The 22,076-nt window shown below is 44.3% G+C and overlaps 1 protein-coding gene across 9 annotated transcripts in view; it reads right to left on the bottom strand.

Annotated features, from left to right (window-relative positions):
• The window catches only part of FAM120A (family with sequence similarity 120A), a 113,496-nt gene that overhangs the window by 62,818 nt on the left and 28,602 nt on the right, over positions 1–22,076 (bottom strand). For 7 of the 9 annotated variants that reach the window (XR_004971348.1, XM_036331373.1, XM_036331370.1 and 4 more), the window contains exons 4-6: positions 13,480–13,519; positions 10,965–11,093; positions 10,183–10,279 (exon numbers count right to left, since the gene is read on the bottom strand). Coding sequence is in view for 8 of the 9 variants with exons in the window: in XM_036331373.1 (XP_036187266.1) it covers positions 10,183–10,279; positions 10,965–11,093; positions 13,480–13,519 (266 nt within the window). In the remaining variant the exon portion in view is untranslated. The remainder of the gene's footprint in view (positions 1–10,182; positions 10,280–10,964; positions 11,094–13,479; positions 13,520–22,076) is intronic. The other 2 variants (XM_036331367.1, XM_036331369.1) reach the window with 1 other exon arrangement.

Below are 22,076 nucleotides of genomic sequence, written 5' to 3'. Positions count from 1 at the left end.
GCCTGGAGCTAGTACAAGCACCCCTGGCTTTTTATGACCGAGTTTGGATAGCGCACATGTGGACCTCACAGGGTACCGTATTAAGTCCACTTGGTGCCTGAATCTTGAATAGCATGAGCCTGGGTAGTGACAGATTCATCCCAAATTGTACCCAAATCTATTCAATCCCAGGGCTCACTGAATCAGAGTTCGAATCATAGGTGTTTAATAGCAAAAGGTTCTTGTGCTTCCACTGACTGAATAAAGATCCAGAAAGTAGAAAAGACACTCCCCTTTAGCTACCTGCAGTAGAAAAGACACTCCCCTTTATCTCCCCTTTAGCTACCTGCTTAAAGACACAATTCTCACTTAACCACTTACGTGGTTTCACAAGTCTATGATAAGACAGGACAAATCTGTTTCTGTCTATCTGTGTATTTTAGAAAAGCAAACCTAAAACCACACCTAATGGCCTTTATTTGGAAGACACTGGTGGGTTGAACTGGAATTCCTGCTCGCGGGAACACACACCTTGCAGTCGAACCAGACAGCAGCCAAAAGGAAGCTGTATTTTCACATCTTCCAAAATGACCAAACTTTCAATAAACCATAAGACTAGACAGTGGGTATCATTTCATACCACATCAACTAAAATAAACTCACTAAAAACGGAATGAAAGGTCACGGGAACAGATTGAGAGAATTCGATGAGCCCAAAATGATCTGCTTGCAGATCTAAGAGAAAGAATATCTTTGCTTTCCTCTGGCAAGTCTACCCTGTCAGACCCTGAGGGCTGGCATCAGAGCCATTTGCATTAGCTTTAAAACGATAAAAATCGAAAAAGATGAACATGGACACATCTTGAAAAAAACAAGTGTAGACGACATGAAGAACACAGCATTTCTTTAAAAATCAAAGCACTACTATTTATTCTATATTATGAGGTTAGAAAATATAAAAGTCTGTTTGAGGGAAGACACATGACTTAGAAAAGCCTAATGTATTTCTTTAAAGAAAGAGAAATGTGAAGCAAATATTATTTGTTAAACCTGTCCAGTGGGTACAATACTGCTATGACCCTATCTTTTGTTACAAAGCTTCCTATATAATAAAAGGGTAATATGCAAATCGACTGAACAGAAGGACTGGCTGCTATGACATGCACTGATTACCAGAGGGGCAGACACTTAACACGAGCTGCCCCCTGGTGGTCAGTGCGCTCCCACAGCAGGAGCTCAGCTCAGCCAGAAGTCCAGATGCTAGGCTCACAAGGGCTGGCTGGCTGGCTGGCTGGCGAGCGAAGCCGCAGTGCCAGGAGCCTCTCGTGCCTTTGTGTATGATTGACGGCTTAGTCCTGCTCCCCGCTAGGCCTGCTTGCGGGGAGTGGGCCTAAGCCGTCAGTCAGACACCCTCTGAGGGCTCCCAACTGCAAGAGAGCGCAGACTGGGCTGAGGGACACGGGACACCGCCCCCCGCCCCCCCCATCACCCCCGCCACACACACACACACCAGTGCACGAATCTCAAGCACTGGGCTTCTAGTTTCTTAATAAAAAAATTAAGTAAAAATCTTGGAAAGGGTGAATTTAATAAAAGCAAAGCTATAAAACTGAGTATCACATAAATTTTAAAAGAAATTTCAGAAACTTATTAGTAAAGTGTATCATTAGTATAATACTGAACGCCTGGTGACAAAACTTTTTTAAACGTGCAATAGCAAAAAACCTAAAAATATCCTAGGTAATGACCACAGGATATGGTTACGTAGATTTGGACTATCAGACACACTGTTGTGGGAACAGGAGAAGTTACGGTGCAGAGTCATTCACGTGCCTTCCCTGCATGGTGAGCCTGGCTGTGTGGACAAGGGGCAGGTGAATGAGCTCCTGAGGGTCAGTTCTAGTGGCGGGAGCAGTGTGGGCAGTTATGTTCTCTCTTACCCCAGCTTGTCCATACCCTGCCCCTCTCTGGTACATGTGTGCAAGCCATTGCCCTCTGTTCCAAGCAAGTCACTCTAGATTCTGCACAGGTCCCACTGTGCTCTCAACTGGGTAACCTAGTTTCCTGAAGAGGAAGCCCTGCAGGAGCTGTGCAATTCTTCACACTGTCTTCATGTTCACGGGTGACATCTGATCATCACCCCCCATTATGGCAGGGTATGTTGTTGGCCAGTAAGCTGTATTTTCAAGAAGACTGTTACAGGACCTAGAATGCTCAGTGACAGTTGATGGACAGTCTGGTGAACAACAGACATGCAAATTGTGTGGTTACATGAATCCACCTTCCCAGTTACCAGAAAGCAACACCCTCCAGCAAAGCAAGGGCCCAGATCAGAGCCCACTGACTAGCACTGGTCTCTGCCTCCCGTTCATACAGGTGCCTTCCTGAGCCCTGGCCCTGAGAGCTGTGTCCCATCACTGCAGTTAGGATGGCAGTCATTTCTGTTCTTATACATCCATGGGTCACCAGTGTTTGGCATTCTGTGAATTGGTATCCTCTGATTCAGTCTGGTAAACTATGGCCAGCCTTGGGGGTCTGTCAGGATATGGGGCACCCCTGCCAGAATACTGGCAGTCACAAGACCCAGAGGTCCTTTCTTTGCAGTCCCTGTGTAGTCTGTTCTTTGTCCAGTGGCAACAGTTCCTATTTCAATATGGTTATCTTTGCACAACTCTTTCTCTATTTGCCATGCAGTCCTGCTATCTAGCAACCTCCCTTGGTCTCCAATGGACCAGGGGCATTGTCCCATCCCTCAGCTTTTTTCATAATAGGTTAAGCCTATTCAATCCTCTCTCCTGTGTCAAGCCCACGGAAGGGATCACAGGTGGGCTTGCCCACTTATCCTGCCCTCTTCCATGGCTATCAGCACAGAGGAAGCTGCAAAGCTAACACCTATTTTTGGAGCTATTAGTGCCGCAGAAGCTCCTCTTCACCTCACCTCACAGTCTGGTGAGCAACAGACGTGCAAATTCTTGCCAGGACTCCTCTTCTGACTGCACTGCTCTGCATTTCTGGCTCCACCGCTTCTCCCTGGTCCGAGGCATTGGCTCAGGACCTCCCTACAGAATGTGCCTCCACAGAAAACTCCCCAGGGAAGCCTGCCTACTTCCATAGCTCCAATTATTTCTCAGGGTCCAAACACAATAAAGAAAACAGAATTCAGGGTACTGGAAGATGGGGAAATGTGACAGGGAGAGATGAGGAGAAGGCTCTGATATTAGTAATGTTCATCTGATTTTTATTTTCTTTCCTGTAGAAATAGATTGTGTTTATGATAGTTTCAAAATAATTTAAGATTTTATCATGAAAAATCCCTTGATGAGATTTCGTGGTCCTAAGATTAAGTCTCAAGTTTCAGGCTGTGCATGGCCAATGCACCCAGACTAACATGCATCACCTGACCACTCTTTCCCTTCTTCTTGTGCTCCAAGCACATTCTTTTGTTTCTTTTACACCGTCCTCTCACCTCAACACCTTTGCCCATGCTGTCTCCTCTGCATATACTTATTCCCTATTGTCACCTTGCAAAATTCCTGCCCTAGCTCCAACCCTCACCCCAAACTATAATCAGAAACAAAACTGATGGAATCAAGCATTAGTTTAATAAGGTTGGTCTTCCCTGACCTTCCTGTTCACATTCCTGTAGCATTCTCCCTCTCATGCGTCTACAAAGGCAAAGATAACATCTGTCTAGCCTACCATACTGTCCAACAGTCAGCACAGTGCCTGCCGTGAAGTGAACATGTTAAAGGAGCTCATTTACTTTTTTTTTAATTAATAGACTTTATTTTTTTAGCAGTTTTAGTTTACAGAAAACTTAGTAGGAAGTATACACCTTGCATTACTGTAGTACATTTGCTGTAACTGACTACCCAATATCAGTATATTATCTATACTAATAATAGAGGAATATGCAAATTGTCCAGGACGTCATCACAGTATCAGTAACGACTGAACAGCAGGATGCATGGGGCAACAAGGCCAGCAGGGGGGTTAGTGAGGGACGACCAAACAACTGAATAGCAGTCTGCATGGGGTGACAAGGCCGGCAGAGGGGTTAGTGAGGGTCAACCAAACAACTGAACAGCAAGCTGCGTGGGGTGACCAGGCTGGCAGGGAGGGCAGTAAGGGGTGACCAGGCTGGCGGGGGGTGGGGGGAGGGGACAGTTAGGGGCAACCAGGCCAGCAGAGGGGGACAGTTGGGGATGACCAGGCCGACAGGGCAGGGCAGTTGGGGGTGACCAGGTCGGGAGGGAGGGCAGTTAGGGGCGATCAGGCTGGCAGGCAGAGGCGATTAGGGGTGACCAGGCTGGCAGGGGGAGCAGTTAGGGGCAATCAGGCGGCAGGCAGGTGAGCAGTTAGCAGTACACGGTCCCGGATTGTGAGAGGGATGTCTGACTGCCGATACTGAGAATCGGGCCTAAACCGGCAGTCGGACATCCCCCGAGGGGTCCCGGATTGGAGAGGGTGCAGGCTGGGCTGAGAGGATCCCCGCCCCCCCCCCCCCCCGCCACGCACGAATTTCGTGCACTGGGCCTCTAGTTATTAACTAAAGTCCATAGTTTAAGGTTCACTCTTGGTGTGATGCATTCTATGGATTTGGACAAATTACATGAACATGTATCTACTTTATAGTATTATAAAACACAGCTTCATTGCCCTAAAAATCCTGTGCTCCTATTCTTGCCTCCATCTCCTCCCTCTCCACTTAACCCCTGGCAATAATTGGTCTTTTTAAAAAATATATATATTTTATTGATTTTTTTACAGAGAGGAAGAGAGAGGGATACAGAGCTAGAAACATCAATGAGAGAGAAACATCAATCAGCTGCTTCCTGCACACCTCCTAATGGGGATGTGCCCGCAAACAAGGTACATGCCCTTGACCAGAATCAAACCTGGGACCTTTCAGTCCGCAGGCTGACGCTCTATCTATCCACTGAGCTAAACCAGTTAGGGCACCACTGGTCTTTTTACTGTCTCCATAGTTTTGCTTTTTCCAGAATGTCATATGGTTGAAATCATATAGCAGCCTTTCAGTTTGGCTTCTTTCACTTAGTGATATGCATTAAGATTCCCAATGTCTTTTCATTGCTTGACAGCTCATTTCCTTTTAGTGCTGAATAATATTCCACTATCTGGATAAACCACAGTTTATGAATCCATACTGAAGGATATCTATGTTGCTTTCAAGTTTGGGCAGTTATGAATAAACCCGTTTTAAGTATCCGTGTGCAGGTTTTTGTGTGGTCCTATGTTTTCAACCCCCTTTGGATAAATGCCAAGGAACATAATTACTGGATCCTATGGTAAAAGTATGTTTAGTTTTATAGAAACTGTCCAATTGTGTCATTCTGCATTCCCACCATCAGTGAATGGGAATTCCTGTGCTCCACTTCCTTTTCAGCATTTGACAGTGTCACGGTTCCAGATTAGGTGTGTGCGGGAGTTCACCTACTTTTCACTGAGGAAGGCCAGGAGGACACCAAGAGTGCTTTTTCAGACCCACTGGACCTTGTTTTCACAAATATACCAGGATGAGCTTGTGCCTACGAGTCTATATTCACAGACCTAAGGTAGCCTCTAGCATCTGTGGGTATGTTTTTAATTCTTCCAATGACTTTGAAGCATAGCTAGAATTTGAGAACTACTGATTCAACCAGGAAACCAAATGCTGCTGACAAGTCAATGTTGATGTATCTTACTTGTCCTTTCACCTAGACAGGGGATTCTCTGGCGAGATAAGATGGACATTAAGAGCTGTGATGGAAAGGACAAAATTATAATAACCTCTAGATCTCAGTTCCCAATACAATTTCTGACAAAGTATGGGTTGGGCCATATTCTTGTTTTTCACCCTGAAAGGACCACACGCTGTGCAGATTGGGCCTCCTCATAGCAATGTGACAGGGGTATGTGTGTTTCCTCTATACAGTCCAACTCCCCCGACTGCGGTGGATCCGAGGTTTTCTCAGTGCTGCAGAGGACCACAGCCTCAGAGGGAAACCACGAAGACAAAGCAGTCAAGCCCCAAAGGCAATCCACATGGGCTGAGCTTTTCTTTTGAAAATATAAAATTCTGAGGCAAATAAAGATCTTGATATAGCAGTTCTGGGTTAGAACTTAAATCCAGGCAGGTTTAGAAAACTCTGGTTATAATCAGCTCTCCCCATTTTTATTCCCAATGGATACACTCTAAGCTTGTAGTATTACTCTTTAAAATATCTTCACAACACTACACCTATTCCAATTTCTCAAGTGATTAATACAAATGGGTTCTAATGAATAAGAAAGTTATGTTCCAACTACAGGCCCGGTGCACGAAATTCATACACACTATGTGTATGTGTATGTGTATGTGTATGTGTATGTGTGTATGTGTGTGTGTGTGTGTGTGTGTGTGTGTGTGTGTGTGTGTGTGTGTATGTGTGTGCACCCCTCAGCCCAGCCTGCGCCCTCTCCAATCGGGGACCCCTCAAGGGATGTCCAACTGCCTGTTTAGGCCCGATACCGGTGGGATTGGGCCTAAATAGGCAGTTGGACATCCCTCTCAGAATCCAGGACTGCTGGCTCCCAACCGCTTGCCTGCCTGCCTGCCTGCCTGCCTCTAACCACTTCTGCCTGCCAGCCTGATCACCCCCTAACCACTCCCCTGCCAGCCTGATCGACGCGTAACTGCTCCCCTGCCGGCCCGACTGCCCCTAAATGCCTTCCCCTGCTGGCCTGGTCCCTCCCAACTGCCCTCCCCTGCCGGCCTGGCCGCCCCTAACTGTCCTCCCCTGCAGGCCTGGTCACCCCCAACTGCCCTCCCCTGCAGGCCTGATTGCCCCCAACTGTCCTCCCCTGCCAGCCTGGTCACCCCTAACTGCCCTCCCCTGCAGGCCTGGTCCCTCCCAACTGACCTCCCTGCTGGCCTGATCGCCCACAACTGCCCTCCCCTGCCGGCCATCTTGTGTCCACATGGGGGCAGCAATCTTTGACCATATGGGGGCGGCCATCTTGTGTGTTGGAGTAATAGTCAATTTGCATATTACCTCTTTATTAGATAGGATACTATTTGTTCAAAATTCTGAATGTATATTCCTATAGGATAATATAATGCACTCTAGTTGGCAAAAGCCACTTATGACCTTATATGAATACTAGAGTCTGGATGCACGAAGATTCATGCAAGAATGGGCCTTCCCTCCCCTGGCTGCCGGCACCACCTTTGCTCTAGCCAGAGCCGCCTTTCGGCCTTCCCACGCTGCCCAGAGGCCCAGGGCGGCTAGAGTAGTGCGTAAAGCCTGTGTCGTCACCATGGCGATGACCCAAGCGTCCTGTCCAGCCCCCTGGCGCCTGTGTATGCAAATTAACCTGTCATTTTTGTTGGGTTAATTTGCATGCTCACTCCTGATTGGCTGGTGGGCGATGAGAAGGTACGATCAATTTGCATCTTTTTCTTTTATTAGAGTAGATCTTTATGGAAAAATAGGTCTTGGGTTCTAACTTAGGATGCCAAGAAAGCATTTGCTCCAAGTCCATGTTGTTTCTAGACTCTTGATTTCCATCTCAGTCCTCATTGTCTGCTTAGCTCCACAGTGGGACCCTATTAGCACAGGAAAAACCAAGGAGCACTAGATCTCCAGATTACTTTTGTTTCTATCTATACTTATCAGAAGAAAAACAACAAAGGTGATTTTTACATGAATCCATTTCTGCTGACTTCAAATTGTGTGTACATGACTTGAATATTGCCCTTTCCTCCGAATATTGTCCCAACCTCTCTCCAATCTCATCCTGACACTCCAGAACATACACAAGCCACCCTTAATTCCACCCTACCCCACGCCCTGCCCTCTGTGGTTCTGTGCTGGAGCTTTGTGAATCCCTCAGTACAATTCAGATTTCTGCAGCAGTGAGAAGCCTCAGGAAATGCTTTATAGAAGGGTTTACAGACACTTACCGCCTACATTAACCTGCCTACAAATGTCACTCTAAACACCCAGATTCTTTATCACTTATACCTCTGTTCTCCAAAAAAACACTAAATAGTGAAAGTGTATTTAGGAGTGTCAACTTCATCTATAAAATACTCACACTGAAATGTCATTTGATGATTTAATAAAAATATGAAAGCACTTTACAGAACATTACATATTTTTTAAGAAGCTCAAATTTAAAACTAATCTAAACTCATCTATCAACTCATATCAATGCCAAATGTTAAGTGTCTCTACCCCCTTTCTCCTAATTTCCTCCTCTTGCATAAGTGTTCTAGTCCCAAGTACACAATAATGATTGCTTAATCCACAACTGCCACAGGAGGACCAGACATCACCTAGATACAGGAAATACTAAATAAGTCCTATGAGCTGCTCCCTTCAGACTTTCTGATTATTCATTCAACATTAATCATTCACTACCTTTTCTAGCCATTCTTCCTACAAGAATAACACTGACAGTAACAAGCATTCATTAAGTATCTACTTTACATATACATTCTTTTTCATAGTCACATAAGTATCTCACTTTAAAACAGGACACCTGTAGCTGAGAGGGGAGGAATCAAGATGCCCACAGCCTTGGAACTCAGCCTCTCACCTGTCTCACCAGCATCTACTGGACATCCCTGTGCCTGGAGTAAAACAAGGACACCACAATCTGTCTCCATCATGTCTTCCTTAACTAAAGTAAACTAATACATGGTATCAAGTGTACCTCCTTCCAACACCCCAAAACCCCCTCTCCAAGAGTAACCCTAAATTACATCCAATCATTTCACTATCCAGACTCAACAACTTTTCATGAATTAAGTCATTCAGTCAAATACTTGCCCACTGCAGGTACAAGAGTGAAGGTGACAGGTGAGATCCTGGCTCCCCCAAAGTTGAAATAATTAGGGGTGGAAGTGGTGTGAGAATTAAAGTTAGGTGGCATGATGTTGGCCTGGTGGACTGATATAGATGAAAGGCCGGAGAAGTGACAGTGAAACCTAGATCTCAGACACTGGAATAGCTCAAGGATAGCCAGTCAGGGAGACAGGGCTCTAGGTCCACAGCCAGTGCAACACATTCCAGGCAGGAATGAAGCCAGGGCCTGGAGAGTGAGGGGCAGAGGGCAATGGGAGTCAGACTATAAGGAAGCAGGTGGGCAATAGATGAGATGGGAAAGCATGGACCAATACATTTTTAAACATTACTCTGGCCTCAGGGAAGAAAAGGAATAATGGCGGTGGCTAAGGGAAAGCAACAGGAGAGTGAGCCCTGTTCCATAAGGAGGCCTCTGTGACAAACACAGTCCCAACAGGAAAATGAGCCAGCAGAGGATATGGCCAGCGGGGACGCCCGCTGCCCCCACCCTCCTTGGTCCCGCAGCATCAGGAGCATCCATACTCACTTGTCCATCACCCACCCGCAGAAACAGCCATCAGCAGCTAGCACTTGCCTTTTATCTCTGTGCCCAAATTACATAGCACACAGTACTAACGCTGCGCTTGAAGGAGCAAATGAACATAAAGGACAAGTATTAGGGACATTTTCAACCCTGGGATCAATCTTGTGAAACCAGTAAAAAGTCTTATTCCTCTGACAGTGTCAGGAACATGCCAGCTCTTGTGTATGCAGTGAGCACACTGGAGCAACAATTGGCAGCATAATTTCCCAAAGCTTTACTGCTCTGCACCCCAAGAAAGGCAATCTGACTCTGGGAGGAGACTATTACTTTACAACGTCTCAGGAGATAGTCACGCCAAGCAGGCTTCAGGCAAACAGCTTATAACTGTGTTTATCCCCCAATTTTAAATCGTTGAGTTAAATTTCGTCTTTTCGAAAAAAAAAAGAAGAAAAGAAATGAAAAGAAAAAGGACAACAAAAGAGGAGACACACATCCATGTACTCGTGAAAGCATCAGGTCTTCTATGTCCTCAATGCACTCTGCAAGGGGACACTTAGGGGACAGAGACTTTAGCATTACCACCATCTACAACCTTGGTCCTCATGGCCCTACTTTTCTCCTCCACTTCCATATGTCTCTGGGTTTCCTCTTGCTCCTCAGTACTTTCAGGGATTACTACTGAGTCTGCCCAGGAAGCTCGGCTACATTTATTTATATAACTGCAGAGATCTCCTCTCAAAAGAAGCCTATAAGGTTATCAGGTAAATATTTAAATCTCCTTGGTTATTGCATGGTCAGCATCCATCATAAAGGCCTTGATTTACTTACCTAAGTAGTGTGGTGGGTGAAATGCCACAGGCTTACTAGTCGCTGAATAATATCCAATTGCTCTCTTGAATCGAAAAACTTTGTCATCTGTTCTAGACTAAAATAAACATAGGAAACCTGTGTAAATTAGCATGCCATGGGTCATATGTTTCAACATATTTTTATAATTCAGTACATGTATAAAATATCTGTAGCCTTTCAAGCTAGATAAGAGTTTAGAATGACATTAAAATCTTCAAGGAAAATCCAGAGAGCAAGGCAGTTAACACAGAACCTGAAGTGGCAACCAGAGCCCTGGGTTCTGCAATATAGCCTTTAACTTCTTGGTCAAGTCCCTGGTGCTGCCAGAAGTTTTACTTTCCATGTCCAGCAAGTGGGCAGCTGTTTTAGATCTTCAGGGAGCAGACAGAAGTCACACAAACGTCAACTCTTTTACTAACCCCGATGCCTCAAATTCTTTACTTCCCACAAAAGGAAGACAAAACCCCTGACCATCACCTGAAGGGAAGGACAAATCAGAGATTCACAATTCCACTTGACCCACTTGATATGTCTGTCTTCTTAGTAGAAATCCTATCAAGTTATGATGAAGATGCTAGAAGCAACAGAGACCTCAACACTCATCTCCCTCCATCCCTCTCCAGTACAGGCTGGGAGGGCTGGCATGGAGGCTTGACAGCCGGGCAAGTGCTCCTGGACACACCAGTGTGTGCTTCTCAAGCCCCCTCCAAACCTGGCACACACCACTGTGCAAAGCACTGCCCCAGAGCCTGCATTTCTACCTGAGAATGCTGGAAAACATCTTTAGCTATGGCATCCAAGTCCGAGGTGTCCTGGATGTTGCGGACGTAGTCAGCCACAGCCTTGATCACCACGTCACATGGCGGCAAGACCAGCTGGTGGGCCCGGACCTGAGAAAACAAGCACAAATGTCAACGGTCTAATTCCAAACACAGGGTCCAGAAACCCCACGTGTTGTTTCCTGCCAAGGACCGAATTGTTCCCAATCTGTGAGCACTTGGCCCCAGGACTCTGGTACTCTGAGGTTCAAGCCCTGGATCTCCCTTACAATTATTGAAATACAGCCCAGTTAGGTTAACCAGCATCTGACAGCCTTTCATTACTTCTGAGACCAGGTCTGCGACCTGCTTATGATCAGTTCCAGGCTTGAGACCCTGGGCCCCGTAACAGCCAGCACACAGCCATGAGAACCCCTGGGCCACAGATGCTTCCTTTCTTTCAATGCCAGCCAGCAGGAGGCTGTGCCAGGCAACAGTCCCAACCGCCCAAGTCCACTGCAGAAAGACGAGGGAGGAAGCCAGTCCTGCTGAGGGACTGGCTGCTGAGGGACATGTCTGATAAAAGACTTTTGGAATAAAGTATAGGAGTATTTTACTGTCTCAGAATAGTTGATACCAGGAAAAGGCAAGTAAACAGATATATAATTATAGCTATGCCCTTGTGTTATTCTCAGGAACAAAGACGAATCAGGTACTAACTTTATTTCCAGAAATTAAAAAAAAAATTGAATGACAGCAGGAAATGATGTCTTTGTTTTCCATTTCATCATGAAGAGCATAAAGATAAAGAAGGGGCAAAGGATCTAAAGGCTTTGGGCCTAACCCAAGAGGAAGGAACATTTGAAAACTCTTTTGATGAGGCCAGAATTATCCTAATTGCAAAACCAGATAAGACACTACAAAGAAAGAGAATTACAAGCCAATATCCTTGATGATAAAATCCTCAACAAAATATTAGCAAATCACATCCAGCAATATATTAAAAAATTATACACCATGACCAAGTGGGATATATTCCTGGGATGCAAGGCTGGTACAATATTCACAAATCAATAAATGTGATACATCACATAAACAAACTGAAAGACAAAAATCACATGGTCATATTAATAGTTACAGAAAAGGCATTTGACAAAATCCAACACACATTTTTGATAAAAATTCTCAGCAAAGTGGGAATAGAGGAAGCATATCTCAACATGATAAAGGCCATATATGACAAACCTACAGTGAACATCCTACTCAATGGGCAAAAACTAAAACCATTTCCCCCAAGAATAGGAACAAGACAGGGATGTCCACTTTCACCAAACTTACTCAACATAGTACTGGAAGTCCTAGCCACAGCGATCAGACCAGAAGAAAAAACTACTAGATTTAATAAATGAATTTGGCAATGTAGCAGGACAAAATCAACACCCAAAAATTGATGGCTTTTTTATACACCAATTAGAGGTCTGGTGCTCAGCTTAGTGCACCGGTGGAGTCCCTCAGCCTGGCCTGCAGGGATCGGCCCAAACCGGCTCTCCAACATCCCCGGAAGGGTCCTGGATTGCGAGAGGGCAATTCTCATGTGACGCGCCCCAGAATCGGGCTCCCTCCTCTGTGGTTCCAGGTGCGTCACCCGAGAACCGCAGCTGCCAAGTCACCACAGCAAAAAGAGAGACCTCTGTATTGGAGAACATATTTGGAAATGATACATCTGATAAAGGGTTAATATCCAAAAAATATAAGGAACTCATACAACTTAACAAAAGGAAGACAAACAATCCAACTAAAAAATGGGCAAAGGACCTAACTAGACACATCTCCAAAGAGGACATACAGAAGGACAAGAGACATATGAAAAAATGCTCAAAGTCACTAATCTTCCAAGAGACGCAAATCAAAATGACAATGAGGTACCATCTCACACCTGTCAGAATGGCTACCATCAACAAATCAACAAATGACAAGTGCTGGTGAGGATGTGGAAAAAAGGGAACCCTAGGACACGGTTGGTAGGAAAGCAGACTGTTGCAACCATTATGGAAAAACAGTATGGAGTTTCCTCAAAAAATTAAATATGGATCTGCCATTTGACCCAGTGATCCCACTTCTAGGAATATATCCTAAGAAACCCAAAGCACCAATCAGAAAGAATGTATGCAGCCCTATGTTCATAGCAGGGCAATTTACAATAGCTAAGATCTGGAAACAGCCCAAGTGCCCATCAGTAGATGAGTGGATAAAAAAAGCTGTGGTACATTTATGCCGCAGTAAAAAAGAAGAATCTCTTACCCTTTGAGACAGCATGGAGGGACCCGGATAGTATCACGCTAAGTGAAATAAGTGAGTCAGAGAAAGACAAGTATCACATGATCGCACTTATATGTGGAATCTAAGTAACAAAATAAACTGATGAACAGAGTGGATCCAGAGACATGGAAGCATGGAACAGAGTGGAGAATCTCAGAGGAAAGGTGGGAGGTAATTACCAAAGACCTTGAATACATACGTGCATAACCCATGGACACAGACAGTAGGGTGCTGACGGCCTGGGGTGGGGGAAGGGGAACAGGGGTGGGCGGGAGAGGATCAAGGAGAGGAAAAAGGGAGACATATGTAATAATTTCAACAATAAAGAATTATTTTTAAAAAATTATAGGACATATCATAACAAAGAAATAAATACATAAAATAAAGGCTTTGCATCTCTAGAGCTGTGCACTCCTGCCACTCCCGTGTGAATGTGGTGTGTTCCATGACAGCCAGCTAACCTCACGCCCAGCCTGTTACCCTGAATTGCTCAGATGGGCTCAACGGCATCACAGAGTCCTGAGGACTCCACCCATGCTGCTTGTTTTGACAGTGGAAGAAGGGCCACAGTGTGCGGTGGCCTCTGGAAGCCAGAAAAAGCAGGAAACACTCTCCCTGAGCCTCCAAGGGAATGTGGCCACCGACACCTTGATTTTAGCTCAGTGAGACCCGTTTTGGACTTGTGACTTGTATGGTAGAACTGTGACCTATGGCAATTTGGGTTGTTTTAAGACACTAAAAGGAAAAGGGAGGGGGGGAAAAATTAGAAAAACTCAGCCTAATCAAATGGAATAGAAGAAACCTCTAGGAAAATACACATTTACACTTTTAAGTTATTATTATGCAAATTTTCAGATGCACAGAGTACATTCAATTTCCTTTTCTTAAAAAGCAGTAATTCCAAATGGAAACAATGTTTCACATGTTGGAGCAGCTGCTCTACTCTCTCAGGAAGGCAAACCCCACAGAATGGACTGCAGAGGACCACTGTCATGCCTGTAGGCCAGAAGCCTTCCCAGAAACCCAAGTCCTCCCATGTCAAGGAGAAAAACCTCTGGCACAGACCTGCCCCACGGTGAGGATGTCCCTGGAACAGCGCATTCCAGCCAGTCTGGAAGGCATGAAGTTCTAACTGCTCCCACCTTCAGAGTATTTAACAATTCAGCAGCAGGGCAGGTAGGAGAGCCTGGTGGCAGCCCCAGGAGTGGGGAGTCAGGACGGAAACCCTGAGTGGCCTACACTCTGCAGAACTCGGCATTTTCCCCTCAGTGAGTGCACACCATGGGGACAGAGACAGGGACAGGGATGCCTGACCTCTCTGACTGCACGGGGGCTAAGTGTCCTTGCATGCCTGGTGGCTCTGAAAGCCTAGGATCACCTAATCATGCTGTAGATGATACTGGAATGGCTGGTCATTCTAGAAGGGTTTTATATACAGAACAAAAACATGACAATTAACATGGTAACAACAGAATCTGCTAGATATAAAAAGGCCAAAATATGAAAAGGCCTTCCTCTGGTGGGGGAGCTATTGAGGTGACGCAAGCTGACTCTCCTAGGGGTGTTCTGACACCAGGACACCATGGACTCATGGGCAGCCCCTCGCTGTCCCACCGACCTCAAATGAAAATGACAGGGTTGCTTTTGTTCCTGCAGATATCCTTGTCTTCGCTATCCACATCCCATAACACTGTGGCTAAAAGATCCTTGAGGTGAACAGATCCTATAATTAAAGAGCCCCCAAATCCTCCTGAGTGTTTAAGACCACCGTAAACCTGCGTCCTTTACAATGTCCCCATGGCCCAGACTCTTCCCTCATGCCCACTTACCCCTCACCCTTCCTGCTTCATCCTAACATAGCCTTCCAAATCTGACTCAGGGTGAGCTCCAGTATTCCCTGTACTCAGGGCAGACCCTGATGGTGATAACATAGTACCCCCCCCGCCCCCCACCTCAATCGGCCCCAGGAAAGCGGAAGTGACAGCATGCAGTACCAAGGCAGGCCTGGAAGGCTTCACTGCACACGAGACGCTTTAGCTTAGAAGAAAGAGCACATGAGATGACTTCTAAAATTCAGATGGGACTAAGCTTTACCACGACTGACCATAGAATTCCATTTAGTAGTAAGATTCCTGGTACATTTTAATATGGATATGTTTACAAACACCCAATTTATTAAAATTTTGACACTCCTGCGAACTTTTAATTTGTATTTTCTTTAAACACCATGCGATGGTGTGTGTGAGGGAAATCACGAATTCCTGTTAGAAAACCGAGTGTCATCAGAACCAACTCAGTGGAGAAAGAAAAAACCCTTAAAATCCTGACCACCTTAAACATGTCTCTCTATATCCATCTACACACACACACACACACACACACACACACACACCCTATACGTCAGGGTAGTCATCTACACACTTTTGACTGGAAATAACCACATTGAGACATGTTGACCCACAAAAAGGGCTATCACCTTAAGTTGCTAAATCTTCCCAGACACTGGAGAATAGCATCGCCTTATCCCGTTATAGCAGTAACTGCACATGAGAGTTACTGTAATCTGTCCTTGTCTATTCATAAAAACAAAATTAACACACCAAATAAATGAAGTGCTGGCTGCTTCGAGACAGGCTTCAAAATATTTTAATGGGAGTCCCATTTCTTCTCCCTTTTTCTTTTTTTTTTTTGAGCAGTATTGAGGTTTTTTATTTTAGCTCAGAAGTTTATATTGCTACATACCTAAATTAAAGTTGAAGACATGTACTTTCTATCTCCAAGGATACACAGTAAATTCTGTTTAATTAAGAAGCAAATGTTTATGATCTAATGGTCTTTTATGATACTTTGTAGCAATTTCAGTAATTGTTAGTCACTTGTTTTACAAGTAAAGAAATAACATTTTGGAGCTGGAAAAAAATCTCCCAGACACTTGTATAAATTAACCCCTTAGCTTCCAGGCAGGATAATTAAATAATAAATAGATAACATCTGTGTGGAAATTTATGATAACTGCCTCCACACAAAATATCCTCTCATGTGACACATTTTCACTTTTGGTATCACCTTTCCCCCAATATCCTATTTCCTGCTGAAAAAGGTGTACTGCTGTCTCCCATGGAACAGGTGGGAAAGATGTGGAAGGCACTTAATGAGGGCAGGCCCACCTGGGGCGTGGCCTCCGCCGGCCTTACCTCTGTCAGAATCCCTGAGCCAGCAGGCCACACTGTGCCATCCACGACAATCCCGTTCCTTCTGCCGATCTTGACAGCCTCTACTTTGTATTTAGTTCTGAACCCCCCAGGAGACCCAAGACTGGGTTAGAGCAGAGGCCCAGGGCATGTGTGCCTGCAATCACCTGGCCAGCCACCCTCCCAAGCCTGCCCAGAGACCTGCCACACTTCTGCCCTAGCCAAACAATGTGGGCCTCGCATGTCTCCCAGCAGCGGGACACCAGGGATAACCCCTGAACAAGTGGCTGGCACGGCCACATGTCCACAGTGCCAGTGCTGGTGGAAATAACCCCGAGCTGTATGCGCACAGGCTGGCCCACACTGCAGGAACGCCACGAGAATCCTTAGAAGTCCCACCAACATGCCATGGCAGTCTTCCCTGCAGCCAGTGCCAGCCACCACAGACAGAGATAACCTCTGCTTCTTTAGAGTCCCTCCCTGATTTCCACCCATTACTTTAGCAATTCAAGGGGTGAACACGGGAGCTAATAAACATCTACATTATAGGAATGTCTGAAACTGAATTAATTTAAATAGTACAAAGAAGTTACCATATTATATTTCAATCAAATTACACCCACCATGTCACAGTGGCAAAGGATTCAATTAAAACCCCAGGTTCTCTTTCAGGTGATATGTTGATTAAAAACTCTCCTAAGCTGTTAAAAATGTATCACTAGAAAGGATAATTTGACAGGTTCATAACTTTTGTACAATGGAGATGAAATGTCTCTGATAAAATGGCAGGTCCCCATCAGCGGTGAGAGGCTCACTTCCCCAGTAAATGCCAGGTCTGCACATCTATAGCAAGAGCTGGCTCACAGAAAGAAAAACAGTCAACAGACTTGGTGTATTATAGACTTTGGGGAAAATCCAGCGACTCCATTTCTGTTATATCGTGCATATTGTATACAGACAGGATGACCTGTGAAATTTTGTTTTAATTAGTCATTTCTTTGATGAGGTTATTTTATAGAGCCTGTTCCAATTCTAAGAGGTTTCAAAACCCCAGAACATTTTTCTGTTGTTGTTTTAAGACCAAAAAAAAAGGAGTATTTTTGCCCTGACCTGCTGAGCTTCATTCCATGCACGAGAGGTCCCAGGTTTGATTCCTGGCCAGGGCACATACCAGCAGGGAGCGTGCAGGAAGCAATTGATCTATATTTCTCTCTCATCCATGTTTCTCTTTCTCTCTGTCCCTCTCCCTTTCTCTCTCTAAAATCAATAAAAATGATTTTTTTAAAAGGCGTATTTTAAAAATCTATATGTGCTATAATTTTGTGTTGGAAAATAGTTTTCCTCTCGTTTAAAGAATACATTCTTGTTCCAAAATTTGTTTTAACTTGTTCTTTTGTCCTTTAACCCTTACACCTGTGTGCTGACAGGAGTCTGAGCCTGTCTGCACCGTCCCACGCCTGTCACTCTGTGAACAGAGGCCAGAAAGCACATCTGGTATTGCATCTTTAGGAAAAGAAGGTCAGCCATCAGCTTTGCCACATGATTTCAATGAACACCAGTTTCTTAATACAAAAGTTAGCTATCGCTCCACATACACCCAGGAAACAATTTAATAAGACCCAGTTTAAACTCTGTTGTAGATGTGTGCACACATATAATTCAATGGCAGGATAAACAGTGCTTGTAGCCTGGGAAAAGGTATAAAGTTTTACTTATTTCTCAAATAATCCTCAACCTATGAATTTTATCTCTACAGAATATAAAATTTTCGGCAACTAAGATATTTTTCCCCCTTTATATTGGCCGAAATATAAAATCCTTGAAAATTCAGGAAACTAAAGGCCTGAAAAAAGCTGCCCCGCTGCTCACCAGATGTGTGCAAGAGCTGATGTAGGGAGGAGGTAACTTCAGAGATGATGAAGCATTTCCCCCCAATCTGCATAAGTGAATAAGCGATCCGACTTTAGTAAAAGTATTTATAAAGTACATTTTAAAAGTTGTCCAGAACTCATGCTGGAGTAGGAAACATGGGTGCATTTGAATGGACTATATTTTACTTTATGTCATATTAGTATATAGTGGACACTATAGTTTGTGACTTAAAATATTTACTTTATGAAGAATTTTGGAAAATGTAACAATGTTAGAAACCCAAAGAACTGAAAGAATGAAGCAAACTTAAACATGCAAAGTGTAAAGAAAGATTTGTTTTGTTTTGTTTGACTAGTATATATCAATTATCTTACTGATAATTACGTCCTCATATTTATGTCAAAGTTCATTGGTATTTTAGTTTGCCTTTAAAAATCCTATAATGTGTTGTTAGGGATTAGATAATTGTTTCTAGATTTTCAAAAAGTTTTATATGAAGTATTTATATACTATAAGAAAATGCAGTACTGCTATTTTGATTAGTCTGAAATAAATTTTAACTAAGTGGAAAAAAAAAAACCTTGATGATCTCTCCCAGTTGCATCCCAACTTCATATTCATATAAATGTGATGTGTAAATCATGTGCATTTCTGCAAGCACCATAGTGGTTTAATTTCTTACCATGTTATGACTACTCATTATGAAGTTACGGGACAATAAGGACAGCACAGAATGCCAAAGCATGAATGACAGTCACTCTCAGTCTTCCCCATGCTGATTCTGTGCAGGACCTGTGGCTTATCTCTAAAATCCACGTGGTCACTCAGTCCCTGTGGGAGTTCGTGTGCTAACTGAAAATGCCAGGCAAAACCGTGATTCTGAGACTACTGGTGCGGCTGCTCCCAAACTCTCTCCGCCGCTCATTACATGCGAGGGAATACAACACAAGCTTCACGTAACGTCACTACTAAAGCAGAAGATCCTGACCCACTTCACTTTCACTCGGGAAATAGCTAAGTGTGATGATTACAAATACTCTGTGTTTGGGCAATTTCAGGGAAGGAAAGGGACACCTGATTTGGTCACTATTCACTCGTGGGTAAGGCACATATGTTGACACAGCAGCATCGCTGCTCCAAACCTGGTCTCCCACGCTGGCGTACAGACCAACCCAAGGAGCTGTGCAAAGGGTTCCTCCAATTCCCAATTCACTGACCATACCCCAAGGCCCAGTGTTCTCTATAAAGAGTCAAAAGTAAGGAAAACATTTAAACACCATAGCTGTTAGGTAACCACAAACAGCCATGCTTTTGAGATTCTTGAAAAGTTATGACCGGTATCACTATCTTACATATATTTGCCTAAATAAAGCTATGAAAAGGCTGCTAAAGTGCAGCTAATCACAAATAATGCCAAATGTGACAACCACTCTATAGATGGAAACTGCCATGCAGATATACTGAAGTATTTCACATAAAATTTAACATATTTAATGTATTAAAACTGAGCAAAAATAGGTTTTCATCACACTATCCAGGCAAGGAGCACCAGCAGGCCTGATGGAAAGGCAGGTGGGTCTGGGCCCCCTCCTGCAGGGATGTCCACTTACAACTGGGCCTGTAGTGTCCTGTGGTTCATTCCTCTCCTGGGGGAATGTTCTAATATTTCCGAGTGCTGTGTCAGACACTGATCTCGGCATGTATCACTTCATTTAATCCTCACAAAAACCCCCATGGGGTGCACTCTGAATGTCCCCATTTGACAGAGGACCAGCTAAGTAGTCGGGCCACCATCCAAACCTGCAGACAGACTATACACTTGGCAACTACACTCTGGTGTTATCTTCTAAACTGCGTCTTTTAGGACTGAAGTGTCCTACAAAATGGTGGTAAATAGTTCCTTTTTACTTCTAATATTCATATTTAGAGCAATTAAAAGTTGGCAACACTACAGTAGTCCTCTCAACCTATGTTTTAAAAACAAATCCATGAACCTCAAATCCCTGTTTGTATGAAGGGAAGCTCAAGGAGACTATCAACAAGGGAGACATGAGGTCAAGCTGAGTGTTAGACACGGGGAAGGTGGGCACAAGGGCAGAGAACCAAAACAGGGGGACCATGCACAGCTCCTGGGACAACATAGGTGGTTGGGAAAGAGAAGAAGGTCAGACTAGCTGCAGGGAGAGGAAGAATCCAAGATCATTCCCAATTTCTACCCTGAATGACTGGAAAGACAGTGGTAGCAGTAGCTGAGGAACAAAATATAGGAAGATAAGCCCATTTAGAGATGATGACCCTTCTAAATTAGAAATGTTAAATTTGGTGTACAGGTGGGATACACCCGTAGTCCAGGTAAGGAGTCTAGTTGGGAGAAGTACACTGGGGAGTCGGCAACAGAGGTAGTAAATGAAACCTTAAGAGCAGATGAGATGTGCCAGAAAGAAAGCATGAGGACCACAGGAAGTGCAGATGGACCCTGGTGCTGCACACACAACCACTGGAAGCCAGCTAGCATGGAAGTCAAGGAAAGGATGAGGCAAAGATGAACAGAAAAACGCTGGGCTCTGGGGAGCAAGGCAGAGTGAAGAGAGCAGGACAGGTGACAGTGTCAAGGACCCCAGGGAGGCGGAAAGGCATTCTTCAAACCTGTTAACCGAGTCATCAGCAGCCTTGGACAATTGAGTGCAGGAGTTAAAAACTGTTGGGGACATTAGGAGAGGCTGCCCTGGGTAGATTCCCAGGTAAAAAGGGTGCTAGGAAAATGAGGGAAGGACAGGACCACATTTATAAGCTAAAGACCAAGAGGCGAAAGAGGTAGCCACACAGAAGCAAAGGGGCCAATAGGGTGAGGTACGCAGAGGCTCTCTGAGTGCACTCGGTGCCAATAGCTCCAGAATATCAGGATAGGATAGTCACAGGCTGAAAAAATGGGCATGATGAAGAAGAGCACAAATAGGGCTGGGGTGGAGGGAGGTGAGAGCTAAGGGAGGCTCACTATCCTAGGTGCAACTGAAGAGAGGTCTGAAGAGACTGATGACTTTAAATATTTTTTTATTTTTTTAAATATTTTTTTATTTTTAATATATATTTTTAAAATATATTTTTTATTGATTTCAGAGAAGAAGGGAAAGGGAGAGAAATAGAAGCACCAATGATGAGAGAGAATCACTGATCGGCTGCCTCTAACACGCCCCAAAATGGGATCAAACCTGCAACCTGGGCATGTGCCCTTAACCAGAATCAAACATGGGACCCTTCAGTCTGCAGGCTGAGCCAAAACAGCGAGGGCGAGACTGATGACTTTTAAGGCAGACATTAAGGAGAATAAAAGGATTAACTGCTGACACTGATAGCCTGGTTCAAGTCAGATAACATAGTTTTGTGAATCGGTATAATTGATCTTATTTTATATGATCAATTTTAGGCACACAATTCACAAGTTCTGAAAAATGCATACATTTGTGTGGCCACCACCACAATCATGAATATAACGTTTCTATCACCCCAAATAGTTCACCTGTGCCCTTTCCCATCCCAACCCCAGGCAACCATTAATCTGCCTATTACTACAGTTCTGCCTTTTCCAGGGTTTTACATTAAGGCAATCCTAGGTACTTCCTTTGTGTTTAACTCTTCATTTAAGATAATGCTTTTGATAATGTTTATTGCATGTAACATTATTATATTTAAAATCATTTTTCTTGGAAAAAAAAGAAAATGCTTTTGAGATTCA

The sequence above is a fragment of the Myotis myotis genome, unplaced genomic scaffold (assembly GCF_014108235.1).
Source record: "Myotis myotis isolate mMyoMyo1 unplaced genomic scaffold, mMyoMyo1.p scaffold_m19_p_12, whole genome shotgun sequence".
Taxonomy (NCBI): domain Eukaryota; kingdom Metazoa; phylum Chordata; class Mammalia; order Chiroptera; family Vespertilionidae; genus Myotis; species Myotis myotis.
The sequence above is the reverse complement of the archived record's forward strand: the minus strand, read 5'-3'. Positions and strand labels throughout refer to the sequence as shown.